Source organism: Vipera ursinii (genome assembly GCF_947247035.1).
Source record: "Vipera ursinii genome assembly, chromosome: 1".
NCBI classification, from domain to species: Eukaryota; Metazoa; Chordata; class Lepidosauria; order Squamata; family Viperidae; genus Vipera; species Vipera ursinii.
The window spans coordinates 115,081,943-115,098,493 of NC_139512.1; the positions used below are offsets into that span (position 1 = coordinate 115,081,943).

A 16,551-nucleotide genomic window follows, 5' to 3' on the forward strand; every position below is an offset into this window, starting at 1 on the left:
AAAAACAATTTAAATATTATGAAGTGTTACTGTTCCTTTTATTTTAGATGGGAAAAACAGAATACAACATACAGGAAGATGTGATGGAGTGCAGCATTATGCAAGAGAGTATCTGACTTGTGAAATAGAATTTCCTCTCCCTCAATTTTCTTCTCCCATACAGAAAGTCTGCCAAATTTGTCTCAGAAATTTAGGGCAAGTTTTGTAAATATAGAAAGTACAGCACGGAAGGAAATCATTCCATCATCAGAAACATTTTCACTCAAAGAAGTACTATACATATCTGAATTCTGCCTATTGTTATATTTAAATGTATTTAATTGTACTAATTTATAACTTGTCTTTTCATCCAATGAATGCTGTGTGTGCATACAATTAAGATTAAACAGCTATACTAAATGACATACAGACACATCTGGAAAGAATCGGAAGAGAAAATTTTCATTACAATGAAAACAAAAAGAAATTCTCGTTTATTCATGACTGTTGCTTTGACAATTCAATACTACTGATCTTCGTTTCTGTATGTTGAACAAAGTCAAAAGTGACTTCAGGATGTGTAAAACTGTACTTTGGAAAAATAAACTATGGGAAGGTCATCCCTGTGTTGGTTGTTTTTTTGCAAATTGATCTCGCACTATTTCGGGCAGAGTGGATGACGTTTATGTCAAAGCCAAATAGAAATTTCTAATACTCCCTTGAGAAAAGGTATAAAGGAAAATTAACTTTTGGAGAAAATACAAAGCAGCTGGGAATCACAAAGGCTAAAGCCCACTATCTATCAATTTATCTGTGTCCACTACAGTATTACTCATAAATCTTGATAGAAATCTTGCAGAAGCTGGGGGATGGCTTTGTATTTTCCTGAACATGGTAATGGTATGTGGGAATGACCTTGGGAGACCCTGAGAAGAGATGGAAACAGTCAGAGAAGAGGAAGCATAGCCCATGGCTGCATAGTGGGCAGGGCAAGAGGCTCAAGACAGACTCTCCCTAAGTTATCAGGTTCTAAAGATGATTCCAAGAAAACTGTATTTTCAAACTTGCAAGATTCTTTTAATATTAAATGTTAATTAATTAATGTTAATGTTAAACATTTTGTTCTCCAGCTCCCTACCCACCCCAACCCCGGTCTCTGTTCTCCACCATTCATCTTTTTTGTTATCATATTGATATATTATTCTCATTGTGTTCTTTTGTCATTGTTTATTTTATTCTATTATTTTACTTCTCTTCTGTTTGCACTCCTTTCCTTTTCTTCCTTTTTTTATTATTGTAAGTTACCTAGAGTAACCCCATGGTAAATAAATTTAAAAATAAATAATAAATGTGGTTTTACAATAAAGCAGATTTAATCCATATGGCCGTATTTCCTGTTTGGTCTACCTCATAAGGTTGACAATATTATTATTCATTTTTGGTAAAACTTTTGGATCAGTGTTCAGTGAAAGACAATCAAGGAGGCATTGGGAACCTATAGCTTGCTGAGCTACAATTCCTACAAGTTCCACTCAGCAATATTTGAAGGTTTCAAGATATTCTCCCCATCTCTAAAGGACTAGTATCAAATTCAAACTATTTCTGTTTATTAGTTTAAAAAAAGGGTGGTGGTGGTGGTGATATTTCCAGAATAGATGCTATCAACATGTTAAGAGATGATGTGTCCAATATCTCAGGGGCTGCCACAAAGAACAGGGAGTCAAGCTATTCTCCAAAGTGCCTGAAGGCAGGGCAAGAAGCAACAGATGGAAATTAATCAAGGAGAGAAGCAACCTAGAACTAAGGAGAAATTTCCTGACAATTAGAACAATTAACCAGTGGAACAACCTGCCTCCAGAAGCTGTGAATGCTCCAACACTGGAAGTTTTTAAGAAGAGACTGGACAGCCATTTGTCTGAAATGGTATAGGGTTTCCTGCCTGAGCATGGGGTTGGACTAGATGACCTGCAACTTTACTATTATGATTATGATTATGAAATGGTAAGCTACCCTCTGGCAGGTTAACGTGGGGGGGTCTCAAACACAGCTGTGAAGCATTCTTGTGAGATGTGCAAATAGAACACAGCTCCCAGTTCACACCCCAATGAAGGCATAATATTTTCAGTTTCTTGTCAATATTAAACATGAAAAATAAATTGTAGCAGATCAACATGAAGTTGGAAAATTAAAAAATGATTGCATTGCTTAGCCTTCTTAAGCAGAAAACTGAAAACTGTGCCCAGAAGAGAAGTTTCAGACAAATCATACATCAGTATCAATTATAATAAAAAGTGATTAATAAGAAACTGATGCCAAGATCAGTGGGTTTATGCAATGCTGTTCCAAAGGGATAATGCTTACAAATGATACTGATAGATAGATAAAGAAATCAAAGAAAGCAACCATATTAATCATGGTCAGTATTGCAGTGATAATTAGATGTGGCCAACCAGAAACCAAAATTATTGGCCTGAAGAGAATTCATGGATTTTGCAATTATGTGACATGGAAAATAGTCAGCAGGAAGCCAGGAATGCCTAACATCTGCACATTGCCAACAAAGCCACAGTAGCACATCTCCATTCTGGGAAACTGAGAATCCATACACAAACTTATTCTTAAAGCCTGCCTTCTATAAAATCTTTCTCACTCTCAGCCAAAATTCTGGAGTCTCTTTGCCTATCCATTCTATGTACAAACCTCTCTGGCAGGAATGGATTACTCTGAGCTCAGCAAGAATTCTTTCTAAAGTAACCCCTATGAGAGCAAGTCACTCCAGCATCAAGTTTCTAGTAAGGCAGGGGTTCCCAACCAGGGGTGCGAGACGAGACTCCAGGGAATGCGAAAACTTGGGTTTTCAAAATTATAGTGCATATGCATAATTTGCTGCCATTATTTCGAATTTTTATAAAGGGTGCAAGAATATATCAGAAGCGTTCTAGGGGTGCGGGGTATAGAAAAGTTTGGGAGCTGCTGTTGTAAGGGGATAAATCAGCAAGTTGATAAAAAATGGATACATAACACACACTAGGGTTTGGTCAACACACATTGATTTTTCCCAAGATTCTGGACTGCTACCATCTAGATCTTTTCCAAATTAACTCTACTTACACAATCTAATGCTTTAATGCTCAAATTCATTGCCAAATGTTGCAATTCCTAGCCAATGTTGTGTAAACACATGCAACTCATGGTGTTGTGCTTCAAACTCAGTGAGATGAAATATGTAATTTTATTGTAACTTATTATGTTTCCCTATACACTTGTTGTTCTGGTGTGTGGTGAAAGACAGTTGCATTCTCAATATATGAGGGAAAGTTGGGTTAAGTAGAGTGAATCAATTGATTTCTGCCATTGCCACAAACAAAGCAAAAGAAAACTGTTTCATGTGCAACTTTTATATGCAATCTGTACAATGTAAATTGTGCATTCCTTCTGCAAATGTGTAAGTCAATTTCATTAAGGAAAATTAATTTTTATCTCTCAGAGAGAGAGAGAGAGACAGACAGACAGACAGACAGACAGAGAGAGACAGAGAGAGAAAGATGCTTTAAGCTTTCAGTGAATTTCCAGGCAAAGCTGGAATTGCAGTCGTGATCTTCATTTATTTCCACACCAGTTTTTATCCACTATGTTATATAATTATGCAACACAATGTGCATCTATAGCTTCTAACTACGTTTCACAAATAAGGTGGAACATTTCTGACAAAAACAAAAAAAACACCCTTTTCTGATCTTTGTCCGTGGGATATCATTCAAACTGATGCACAATAATGAACTTTATTACAATCTGAGACCAGCAGCATTCTGATGCACATGGTCAGCTAATGGTTTGTAATGACTGCTGTTTCTCCTCTGCCTGCAGCAGCCCTAAGCATGTGATAAATGGTTCACCGCAAGCAGATGCTAGCAGCTTGTCAAATTAAACCTCCTCACTGTGGGTTTAAGAAATACCATGAAACCAGACCACCCAATGCTACAACTACAGAAAAAAGAGAAGGACACGGAAGGATAAAGGGGAGGGAAAGGAACTGATGATGGGGTGAAAAAGAAATGGTGAAGAAGGAAGAGGAGAAAAGATATTTCTATATTGGAAAATAGTAACATGATTACAAAAGTGGCATTGTACTCACGCTTTCCTTTTCGGAAGATGGTTGCTTTATGTCTAATCCACTTCCACTACCACCACACTAAAGACATTTTTTTAAAAAGAGAAAGAAGAGTAACTTGTACATTAAATCAGCAGATATAGTCCCACTAAGAAAGAAAGAAAAATCTCTCATCTACATTAGAAATGAGAAAACAAGGCCATTAAGATGCTGCTGAACTACAATCCTTAATGCGTTATGCTATTTTTGCACGCTAGTTGGGATAATGGGAACTGTAGTTCAGGAACATACCAAAAGCTACAGCATAACTTATTGGGTTTATCCTAATTTTTTCTCATCAGCTACAATGCTTTCATATAAAATATTAACAAAGCTGTGTAACCATCTGCATTAATATTCTGGAGACAAAGTCTGCCAATATTGCCACATTATAACACATTAGATCAGACATGTCAAACTTGCAACATCACGTGACATCGTGTGATGTATCGTGACTTTTTCCCCATTGCAGGCAATGGGGTTTGACATGCCTGCATTAGACGATAAGGGAGATCATGAGTCAGTGTAAGAAGACATTTTTGTACTTACAAAGTCCAGATTCTCAACATATTTAGCTAAATATTCTCAGAAATCAATGCTGGAGAAGACTCCCATTTAATTTGAACAGCAGCTACTGCCAACGGAACAGGCAATATTGGCCTAAACTGACTACTCTTCTGATTCCACGACCTCATTAACCTAATCTTCCTTTAAACTTCCACCTTCTATTTCTTAGACACAAGGAGATCAAACACTTCTTCTTGTGTTTCAAATTAATAACAGCATGTCACTTGACATTTTAAGTATGATTGGTGAAAATAACTTAATGAAGTATGTTTTGAGTATAGTTAAGATTAATCAAAGTTCAGGTAGATTCGGAAAACACAACATACTGCGGTTAAGCAAAAACAGAAGCTCCATTGGAGGGAAAGTTGGAGTATGGAGGCTTGACAGGAATTGAAGGTCATTCTCAGAATGTTAAACTAAAATTTAGCTTCCAACATAACTTGCCCAGCATAAAGAGGCTGCCATATGTTCACATGTCCCAAAGGTGCTTTTTCCAAACAGTGGGAAAAAAATTCTTGGAAAATGTTTCACTTCTCATCCAAGAAGCTTCAACAAAAAAACCCCAAGAAAGTCCAGTTGCCTTTTGAAAAGCACCTTTAGGACAACCATGACCTAAACGTTTGAGAAAATCCACAGATATTATGTTTACATGTTGGAAAAAAACATCAGAAATAGAGTCACTCACCGTATCACAGTCATCATCTTCTTCAACACACTGGTAACCAGCAGCCCAAGGATTATCTTTTATTTTTAATTCTACAATGATGCCCTATAAAAGCAGAAAACAAATATGACCAAATATGACCAATATTTCCCAGAGGCAAAAAGAGCCTCCTTCCCAGTTTAAGGAAATGTAGAATTCCTAGGCCTGTGCCCCCCAACCCCAAAATGCCCATTTTATTTTAAGTCAATATTATTTATAACACAAACACTGTTAGCTTATGATTGAAACATTAATACCCAATGTAAAAAAGAAGTAAGGCAGAAGAACAAAATCAATACAGGTGAGGAAAGTGCTATAATAAACCATGTGCCTTGTGGCAGGAAATGTTAGATTTAATCCTTCTAATCTTTTCCAGATCTATGATTCTGATTGCAATGGTTTTTGGAGGACCGAGAGTGCACAGATTTGACATTTCCAACATTTATAAACTATTTACAGATTGCTGTTATTTTCTGCTGACCCTTTGTAGTCTGCACAGCCAGCTAGCAACAAGGTACATACGGTAATTCTGTAATTCCTTAAAAAAGTGGTTTCTAATTCAAAATCCAAGCAATGGTTGTTATAATTGTCCTGTAATACCTTTAGATACAACTTAGCAGCACAGCACTAACTCAAACAAATCATCTCAACAAGATACATCAAGCTATTTTTCAAAGTGGGTTCATCCATTCAGTCTCTTTACCCTGACTTCCAAGATGGCCGGTTTACCATTAGTTGAAAACATCAGAACAGAATCTGAGCCTCCATCTTGGGTACCGGCCTGCCACTGGTGCAAACTGAAGCTATGGCCAAGTGATCTGGCAAAAATGTCTTTCTATCAGAAATATCAGCAGGGTCCACATTCTCTTTTATGATCAAAAAATAAAATAAAATTGAGGGAGTGCCTGTTCAAAATTGTGGCCACAAACCAGCAGCTTCCCCAGTGACAGCTCCCACAGTATTTTCTTCCTTTCCTCCCTGTTGGAGTACACCCTTCCTTTATTGCTCCTTATTTCAGAAACACAGAGGAGTCTATTTCATGGCTCAAAAGGTAAGGCTTCCTTTCATTCAGGAGAACAAGAAAGAGATATTTTGAAAGCCTGTGCTTGGTTTTGGCTTTGCCCTTCCAAAGGTTGCTGAAAACCTTGCCTGAGGCACTGTAGGAGGCCAAGGCCCTTTCAGCCTGGCTCAGAAAGCCATGGCTCCCAACACCAGCAGCACAAGGTACCACCATTCCTTGCCACCCTCAAAATAAAGACATGGCAAGAGCCCACCACCCTTCAAACCTCCATAAAAGGATAGAGTGAAAATGAATCCCAAAGGATCAAAAGACATTCCATTCTGCTATTGCTTTTAGCTATTTTATCCATCACCAACAAATATCAGAGTTTGTACGTTTGCTTTTGCACGGCAATAGAAAGGAATCAAATGTTTGTTTTTAATTGGGAACATCAACACTTGGATGCTAAAATGCTCTTGCCTGTCTCAGGCACATGATACATATTTGTCATATTGTTCAGGTACACAGCTGTGCCAGATCTTCAGACTGTGTATTAAACAACCGAACTACTTTACAAACTGACTTATGAAAATAGTTTACAATATTTTAATCATTATTAATTTTTAAAAGTTTCCATATAGGAAGTATAGAGAACCGATTTCTCCCAACATGAGCCCAGGGATTGGGAGTGTACAACTAGTTGGACTGACTATTAATCCATGGCCATTGATCTGGAAAAGATTAATGGCCAAAGTGCAATGGCCAATGTGGATTACCTGTCTACCAATGGTTCCTATTGGTAGACACACTGGACATGCAAGTTTCTTTTTTAGGTAGGGATGAAAGCAATGACATGCTTCCTACTATTCTGTGATTCACGATTATCAGATTTTAGACAGACCCACGGGAAGAACTTTTCAGCCACACCAGGGCTGCAGAGCCAGTGGGCGGAATGAGCATGCAGATTTAAACAAGATTAAAGAGGGGAAAAATGCCTCTCTGAATCTGTGGAGGCCTTTCCTTTCAAGTTAACAACTTGGAAACCGAGAGCAGAACATGACTGTCAGGCAACTAGACGCAATTATACACGGAGAACATTCCAGCTGTAGCCTGCCGGTTTAATGGGGTCATAGACAAAAATCACAAGGAGGAGCAAGTTATTTTTTTTAACCCAGAGTTTTGTGTGTACAGCTGTTTTTCAAAGCTGTTCTGGAGCAGGCATTCCAAGGTATTTTACAACACTCATCTCCTTGCTATCTTTTTCTCTCCAGGGTCATGAAAACTAAGCAACCCAAAAGAGGAGGCTATTCTGTGGGTGAAGTCATACTTCAATACAAATCTGTGCATGCCCAGATTTTTCTCTGTAGGAAAAAATGAGAAATAACACTTTCCTAGCTCCAAACATCAGACTGAGCTAGTAGCTTGAGATCACCTTAAAGCCCACTAAGGGCAGCCATAGGCCACAGGATCCCAGCTCCCCTCCCCCTTCAGCTTTCTTGCATTGTAGTAGTAGTAGTAGTAATAATAATAATAATAATAATAATAATAATAATAATAATAATAATAATAATAATAATAATAATAATAATAATAATAAAGTTGGAAGGGACCTTGGAGGTCATCTAGTCCAACCCCCTGCTCAGGCAGGAAACCCTATGCCATTTCAGACAAATGGCTGTCCAGTCATATTTAAGTGATTGTCCACTAGGACACTGAGATCCCTCTCACAGTTACTACTATTGAGCAAGGTACCCCCTATACTATACCTGTGCATTTGGTTTTTGTTGCCTAAATGTAGAGCCTTATTTTTTTTCACCACTGAATTTCATTTTGTTAGATAGCACCCAGTGTTCAAGTCTTTCCAGATCCTCCTGTATCTTAAGCCTGTCTTCTGAAGTGTTGGCTATTCCTGTCTGCTTGGTGTTGTTTGCAAATTTGATAAGTTCCCCATCTATCCCCTCATCCAAATCATTGACAAAGATGTTAAAGAGAACTGGGCCCAGAACAGAGCCCTGGGGCACCCCACACTTCCCTCTATGTAGATGCAGTTCCATTGAGGACCACACACTGAGTACTGCCGGTCAGCCAGCTACAAATCCATCTGGTGGCGATGCTATCTAACCCATTTTTTTTATTTTATCAAGTAGTAGGTTGTGATCTACTTTATCAAATGCCTTACTGAAGTCCAAATAAATTATATCCACAGCATTCCTCTGGTCCACTAATTTTGTCACTTGGTCAAAGAATGCAATAAGATTTGTCTGGCATGATCTGTTTTTGACAAACCCATGTTGGCTTTTAGTAATGACTTTGTTTGCCGCTAGGTGTTCACTGATTCATTGTTTGATTATCTTTTCCGGAATCTTTCCAGATATTGAGGTCAGGCTGATAGGTCTGTAATTTCCTGGATCCATTTTTTTTCCTTTTTTGAAGATGGGAACTACATCAGCTCTCTTCCAGTCCTCTGGTAGTTCCCCAGTGCTCCAGGATCTTTGAAAAATATAGTTCAGTGTTTCTGAGATCACATCTGCCAGTTCCTTGAGAACCTTGGGATGTAATACATCTGGTCCTGGTGATTTGAACTCGTCTAGGCTGGACAGGTGCTCACTTACCATTTTCTTGCCTATCTTAACTTGTGTTTCTATTCCGTTTTTTATGGCACTGTTTTTGATAAGTTGGACTGTTTTTTCCCTTTGTGTAAAAACAGATGCAAAAACGAGTTAAATAGTTCTGCTTTCTCCCTGTTGCTTGTCACCTTCTTGCCACTTTCCCCCACTAATGGATCAATCATTTCCTTAACTTTTCTCTTGTTTTTTACATGTTGAAAGAAGCTTTTTTTGTTATTTTTTACTTTGGTCGCAAGCCTTAGTTCATTTTAAGCCTTAGCTTTCTTCACTTCATCTTTGCAGGCTCGGGCTATTTGCTGATATTCTGCCTTAGTTATGTGCCCCTCTTTCTACTTTTTATTCTTTCCCTTCTTATCTTTCAATTTATCAGAGAGTTCTTAATGCAGCCATGCTGGTTTCTTTTGAGAGGTGTTATTTTTCTTCTTTGTTGGTATTGTGCTAGAGTGGGCTTTTATTATCTCACTTTTTGAAATTTCCAAAGCTTTTTGAATTGTTTTACCCTTGAGGATTCTCATCCATGGAATCCTTCCTAAGCCCTCTCTAAGTTTATTGAAATTAGCTCTCTTAAAGTCAAAGACTGTGTTTGACTGTGTTCTATTTCTTCGGCTTCCATAATGTTGAATTCCAATATTGCATGATCACTTCCCCCCAAGATTCCTGTAGCTTCAACACCTTCTATCATTTCATCTCTGTTAGTGAGGATTAGATCCAATATGCCTAATCCCCTAGCTCCCTTCTCTACTTTTGGGGAGACAAAGTTGTCTGCTAGGTTTGTCAGGAATCTGTTTGATCTTCCACTTGGTGCAGAGTTTGTCTCCCAGTTGATGTCAGGGTAATTAAAGTCCCCCATTACTATTGTGATGTGCTTCCTACATACCTTAGTTAGCTGACTAACAAAAAGTTCATCTATTTCCTCTGTTTGGTTGGGTGGCCTATAGCACCTATGGCAATGTCATTTTTTCCCCCTTTTATATTGACCCAAATGCATTCAAGACAATTTTCATCATTGTTATGCTCTATGTCTATAGAGATGTAGTTATTTCTTATATAGAGAGCAACTCCACCTCTTCTTTTATTTGGTCTGTTTCTTTTAAATAATTTAAATCCCTCTAGCTGTGTGTTCCATTTGTGGGTTTCATCCGTTTTCGTAATGGCAACAATATCATATCTGCCCTCGTTAACCTAAATTTCTAGTTCACCCTGTTTACTGTTCCTATTCTGTGCATTGGTGTATAGATATTTGAGTCCTTTATGACTGACCCTGTGTTTACTTTCTACATAACCTATGTGGTGCCTGAGTTCCCCTATTTTCTTACCAACTGTTTGGTTAGTGTACTTTGTGTTCATGTTCATGTTCCCAAATTTCAACAGCAAACCTCTGAATTGGAATGAGGTAATTTTTCTCAGATTTTTGGTGGGGAACAAAAGAAAACTGGTGCATTGAGCAAAATAGCACATCTATCTGTGATAAAAAATAAATAAATAACACCACACTGAAGGGAGAAGCAAAACCAAGTAAAGCACCCTTTTTGCAACAGTATCATTACTATTCTTCCTATAGCTGCTGGAAAAAGAATTAATATAAAATTTAAGGTGCTACAGTACTGCTAATTTACTGAGCTCTGAACTATCAAGAAATTATAACTCAACAATAGAGTTTATAATCTATTTGGAAGTGGAAAAACTAGGTTTGTATCTCAGTAGCCTCAGGCAAGGATATTGGAGTAATTGATGCTTAGATTTAAAAGACGCAATGAGTGAATTGCTTCTTACACCCAGGTCCCCATTGATCCCTATGATCCAACCATAGGTCTGTCTTGCTTGAACCCTGAACAAGAGAAAGCAACTCTCCTTCCTTCTCTCTTTCGATAAATCCTCAATTTAAAAAATGATCTCCCTGTTCTTTCCCTTCATTCTCATCACAATGGCAGAATCCTAGAATCCATTCTCCACATCCTGCCACTCTGCCTCCTGAAGCATCTCTTCTCAGTCATGCATAGATTCCTGACAAGAGTTGGCAAACATGTTTGTGCAGTGAGATCTCCATCTGAGATACTGCCATATCCCAGGGCGTGGCTGAGGTATCTTATCTCACTGTAAACATACATATAGCATGTGCTCAATCTCCAAGGATAGATAAGTGGAAATAATAGGAGCAGGTAGTGACAGGCCAGGGGCTGCAAGTAGCTGCATGACCAGAAATGGCAGAAAAAGATCCCACCATGATGTTTATATTCTTAGGGAAGAAAAGGTAAGGACAAGTTGGCCTTCCCTGAAATCATTCTCAAGAATTTTCTAGTACTCTCTGTCAGTGTTTCTCAACCTTGGCAGCTTTAACTTGGGTGGGCTTCAACTTTCATGATTCCCCAGCAAGCATGCTGGCTGGAGGATCATGGGAGTTGAGGTCCACCCACCTTAAAGCTTAAAGCTGCCAAGGCTGACAAATACTGACTCAACTGCTCCTTTGATTCCCTACTCTGTGTCATGAGGAGAAGTCATGTAGAAGCTGCTAACAAAAAACAGTGTAGTTACACCTGGACATAATGAGTCATCATGGAAGATAATGGGAATTTCAATATTCCTTGTCTGTTTTTTTAGCATGTTATCGATTGCTTCTTTCCTTAGCCTAAAGCTCTGGTTGTTAAAAACTCTAGCAATAATTGCATTCTTCATAAGCCAATTCTGGACAACGCAAGAGTCTGAAGGCTTGACATGATATCATTATGCAGTACATGTAATTCTGCCTAACTGACCCTGCAACCAAATTCCACCCAGGGGCTAGCCCTGATTCTGAAAATACTTCCTTATGATATCATGCAGCCCATCAGATTTTATTGTGAGATACCAGGAAAATCAATAAAAATGAGATCATTGCTTCCTCTTCTTACTTTTTACATTTCCTTCGGGAGGTGAATCCCCACAAAACATTTTTAGCATAGAACTAATGCATTTTATGTAGTTTTGATATAAAACATTTCCCACTGTACATTGTAATACATCAATAACATTCTAAACACAATTCTCCAAATTAACTTTAAAGATCTAACATCAGAGTTTGCATGTGGGCTTTTGTTTTTAGCCTTGTTGTGCAGATCTTTGTCATGCAAAGAACATGACCTCAAAAAGTAGGCAAACAATCACTTCAAATTTCTTAGTATGTTTATGAAGTTGTTTAATTACAGTGCTCTCTAAACAATGCTTCATCCATTAGCATGTCATGTTACTACTAAGTGCTTGTGTTCCTCAAGATAATCCGTACTTCCTGTGAATTTGTTTAGTCTTGCTGCTGTACAGTACACATTTGAAATACAACAACTTTTTTTCTTAAAAGTCCAAAGAACCTGCCAATCTAAAATATGTACAACTTACCACTGATTAGAGGAGTAAAAAATATAGCTGCCTTTTGGACTTTATTACTTGGAAAGAAAAAAAGGGGAAAGGTAAAGGACTCCCTGTGGATTTTACTCTGCTAGTCCTTGCCAACTATAGGGGGTGGTGCTCATCTCCATTTCATGGCCATTGAGCCACAGCTGTCCGAAGATATTTCCATGGTCATGTGGCCATCACAGAGTGCTGTTACCTTCCTACTGAAGTGGTACCTATTTGTCTATTCACATTTACATGCTTTTGAACTGGTAAGTTGGCAGGAGCTGGGGAGAGGATGGGAGCTCACCCCTTCACATGGCGCTTGGGTCTCGACCTGAGCTGCCAGCTTTCCAGCCAACAAGCTCAGCATCTTAACCGCTGAACTATTGGCACTGTCCTTTATTTCTTGGAAAGCCAAAGCAATATAGTAGTACAAAGAAACCTGCAGATTCAATCTCTCACCCTCTTCCTGAAATTGTAGAGAGGCTTTGCCAATGCTCTGACTCAGTAAGGCATCTTACTATATTTTTTTATTCATGAAAGAGAAGTTATCTATTACTTATCAACTGTCTGCAATTTCTCTGATTATACTGAAATGACTGGCTAAGTGTTATTGTCCTAGAAATGGTCGATAGGGAAGGTTCATGTAATCTAAACTGTTGCCATCTAATGTTGTGCTTTTGTTTTGTTTCTTTGATTCGGGGTTGAGTCCTGGCAACTCCCTGGACTGATCTCTGCAGTTTTCCTGGCAAGATTTTGCCCTTCCCTTCCTCTTTCCTATGAAGGAAAGAAAGTGACCAGCCCAAAGTCACCAGCTGGCTGTATGACCAAGCAGGGATTAGAACCCATGGTCTCCCATTTCTAGCCTGACTTTCAATGTTGTACAATATCAGTATTTTAGAGTTGTTCTATTGCAGCTTTTACTATATGGATACCATTTTTAAAATGTTGGTCTACTGACCAAAAAATAACTGAATGAACTTGACCTATTTAGGTAGTGCCCTTTCTTTTCAAAAATAAAAATAAAAATTAAAAAACACCTTATAAGTTTTATTAGAAAAAAAGTTGGACACCGGCAATTAAAAAACAAACAGCAGACAGCAAATAAATACCTTGGATGAGGTCTGCTACGTGGCTGAGCACCAGATCTGTCAGGCGTGTATATGCTTGCCTGAAGGCTAAAGGGCAGGGTAAACACGGCACCACACTACTAGAATTAGGTCAATATTCAGTCATTATTGGTGTTCATACTTAGCATCTGGGGGCGTGATGGTTCAGTGGTTAAAGAGGCTGAGCTCATCAGCTGGAAAGCTGACAGGAAGGGTTCGAGATCCGAGCATCGCACAATGGGTTGAGCTCCTGTTACTTGCCCCAGCTCCTGCCCACCTCACAGTTTGGAAGCATGCAAATGAGATAAATAGGTACTGCTTCAGTGGGAAGGTAATAGCATTCTGTAAGCCTCAGCACTTAGTCATACTGGCCACATGACCATGAAAATGTCTTCAGACAATACTGGCTCCCTCGGCTAAGAAACGGAGATGAACCTCGTCCTCTAAATTCAGAAGCTGAAGCACCATTGTGATTCTGAGCAGTAGAGTCGTACTGCAGATGGCAAGAGAACTTAAAACCTATCCTATAGTCTTCTGTGACTGAGTCTCTCTGGGGCTCAAGCTCAAAACCATAACTGATCATTAGAAGTACAGGAGAACTTTATGCAGATTTCCTACAATTTTACCTTTGTAATTGTGAGGCTGCCTGAGCTCATAATCCAGCCATTTCCCCCCCCCCCCCCCATAAGCACAAAGAAGGAACAGAAAACTTCCCTGTTCACCTCTGAATTATATGTGTGCTAGAAATAGGTTAGGGAAAGCATGGTTTACTATGAACAGAAGAAGCAAGAGCTCTCCAATCTTCTTGGCATCCTGCACAAATGGGAAACTAAATTTGTAAGATGCTGTTTGTGCCCTTCAGCAATACAAGTTCTGGTTATCACATACTATATCAAAGCATCATTAAATATGTAAGCTCCAGCATAGTTTAAAGTGTTGGACTAATTCGCTGGATGGCTTTGAGCTTATCCTCATGTTAGTGGTAAGCCATGGATAAGAATGACTCTGATTGTTCTTAACATAAATCAAGCAGTGCTTGCTGCTTCCCCATCTGAAATCTGATTATCAGCAGGCTTCTTGGGACAGGATAATGAATTGCTATTGCAGATGATGCAGAGTAAAATTCCTTAAATCCAGTTAATGCAGTGGTGGGATTCAGCCAGTTTGCACCACTTCAGCAGAACCGGGAGCTAATTTTTTGTTGCCCAGGCCCAGAATGGGCTTCCAGAAGCGGCACACAGAAAACCAGTTGTTCAGATATTTGAATCCCACCACTGAGTTAATGCATACATATGTCACTTATGCTTGCTGGTATTTGCTGTTTTCTTGCTCTTAGACAGACTAGATCAGGGGTGTCAAACTCAATTTCATTGAGGGCCGCATCAGCACTGCAGTTCCCCTCAGGGGGCCGGGTGGGCGTGGCCTGGGTGGGCGTGGCCTACTGGGTAGGCGTGGCTAGAGTGTGTATGGCCTACTGGGTGGGCGTGGCCAGCTCTACATTGTTGGCATCAAGGGTGCCTATGGGGGCCTGGGCAGGAGTGGGACACATCTGGGGGTCTCTGGCAGAAGGAGGGTCTCTGGGCCAGGGCCAAGGCAGTGGGGGCCGTTCCCTCACTGTTTCCAGGATGGCTTCGCGGGCCGTATGAAACCACTTCGCGGGCCGGATCTGGCCCCCGGGCCTTGTGTTTGACATGTCTGCGCTAGATTAATCTCCAGGCTTATATCAGCAATTGGAAAGGTCAATCACCTCCTACTAAGGTTTAGCATTTATTCTTCCTATATATTTCTGGGACACTTGAAGCTTGAAGAAATAATCAGCTGCATGTACTATAGATAATTACCTACATCTGTTTCTGAGTGGGTAGGAAAGTCCTCCCCAATGTCTGCACTGAAAGGCAGGAAAGTTTGCTTTTATCTTCCTTCCTACTTAATTTTTAACGGGGGACGGGGGACGGGAAGGAAGGGAATCCTCCATGTTTGTCAGGAGTCATTAGCACCAGAGGATTTCTGCTTTTCTGTACCCAGCAAAAAGAAGAATGCAGCAATGGATTTGATCTCAGTGGGAAGCCCAGGATAAATCTCAGGAATCACTAGACTGGCAAATTAAGCCAATGTCTGAACATGAATTTGAAGATGAAAAATGTTAACTATTTTCACCTCATTATTTTCACCTCGGACTATCACTATCACTACCATGGTCTGCAGCAATTACCTGCAAATATCCTTCAACCAATCCTTCATAAATGCCATCAAAAGAAAGGAAAGAGTGAGAATAAAATCCAAAGAGTACCATGGTATGTGGACAGAATGAATATACAAGGAGAGAAAATAGAATGGGGAAGAAAAGAAGACAGTTTTTAACCACAGACATCTTTATTTGCACAGGTTATCCCATGTTTGCTGCAACATGAACACTCAGGAATTTGATTCTGTAACGTTATGATTGTGGTCTGTTGAGCTGCCAAGTATGTGAAGCTAGACTGAGAGTTGTTGGTTGCGTACCAGATGTGCTTCTCAATGCATCCCATCTATTGAATGTGGTTTCTATATAAGTCACAGCCCTCTTTCATTTTTTTTCGCCCATACTCCTAGCACACAGGTGTCAAACTCAATCACGTCACAATGACATATCATGACGTATTGCGACGCTTTTTGCCTTTGGGGAGTAGGGATGGGAGTGGCCTGCACGTGACACATCTGGCCTGCGGGTCACCAATTTGACACCCCTCTCCTACCATCTCAGTTGCATAAAACAGAGAATGAAGTACATAGATGCTTATTTCAGAATGATCAACACTTGTGCCAAAAAAATATTAGTGGCGTGGAGAGAGGGGGAATAAACTTTATCCAAAATGTTTTGCAGTAATTTATAAAACAAGAAAGATGTTTATACATTCCTGTACTTTTGTTGGATCCTAAATTGTCCACAGCAGAAGATTAGCAGAGAGTGAAAGATAGCTAGATAGATATATAATAACGGATAAGATACAGATTGCTTATAAGCACCAAGAGAAATCTCCCTGAAACTACAGATAACAAAAGTCTACTTC

General features: G+C 39.4%; 1 protein-coding gene across 4 annotated transcripts in view; it reads right to left on the reverse strand.

Annotated features, from left to right (window-relative positions):
• The window catches only part of COL18A1 (collagen type XVIII alpha 1 chain), a 186,716-nt gene that overhangs the window by 53,267 nt on the left and 116,898 nt on the right, over positions 1–16,551 (reverse strand). For all 4 annotated transcript variants that reach the window (XM_083361720.1, XM_083361719.1, XM_083361718.1 and 1 more), the window contains 2 exons: positions 5,382–5,465; positions 4,115–4,171 (listed from right to left, as the gene is read on the reverse strand). In XM_083361720.1, the coding sequence (XP_083217846.1) occupies positions 4,115–4,171; positions 5,382–5,465 (141 nt within the window). The remainder of the gene's footprint in view (positions 1–4,114; positions 4,172–5,381; positions 5,466–16,551) is intronic.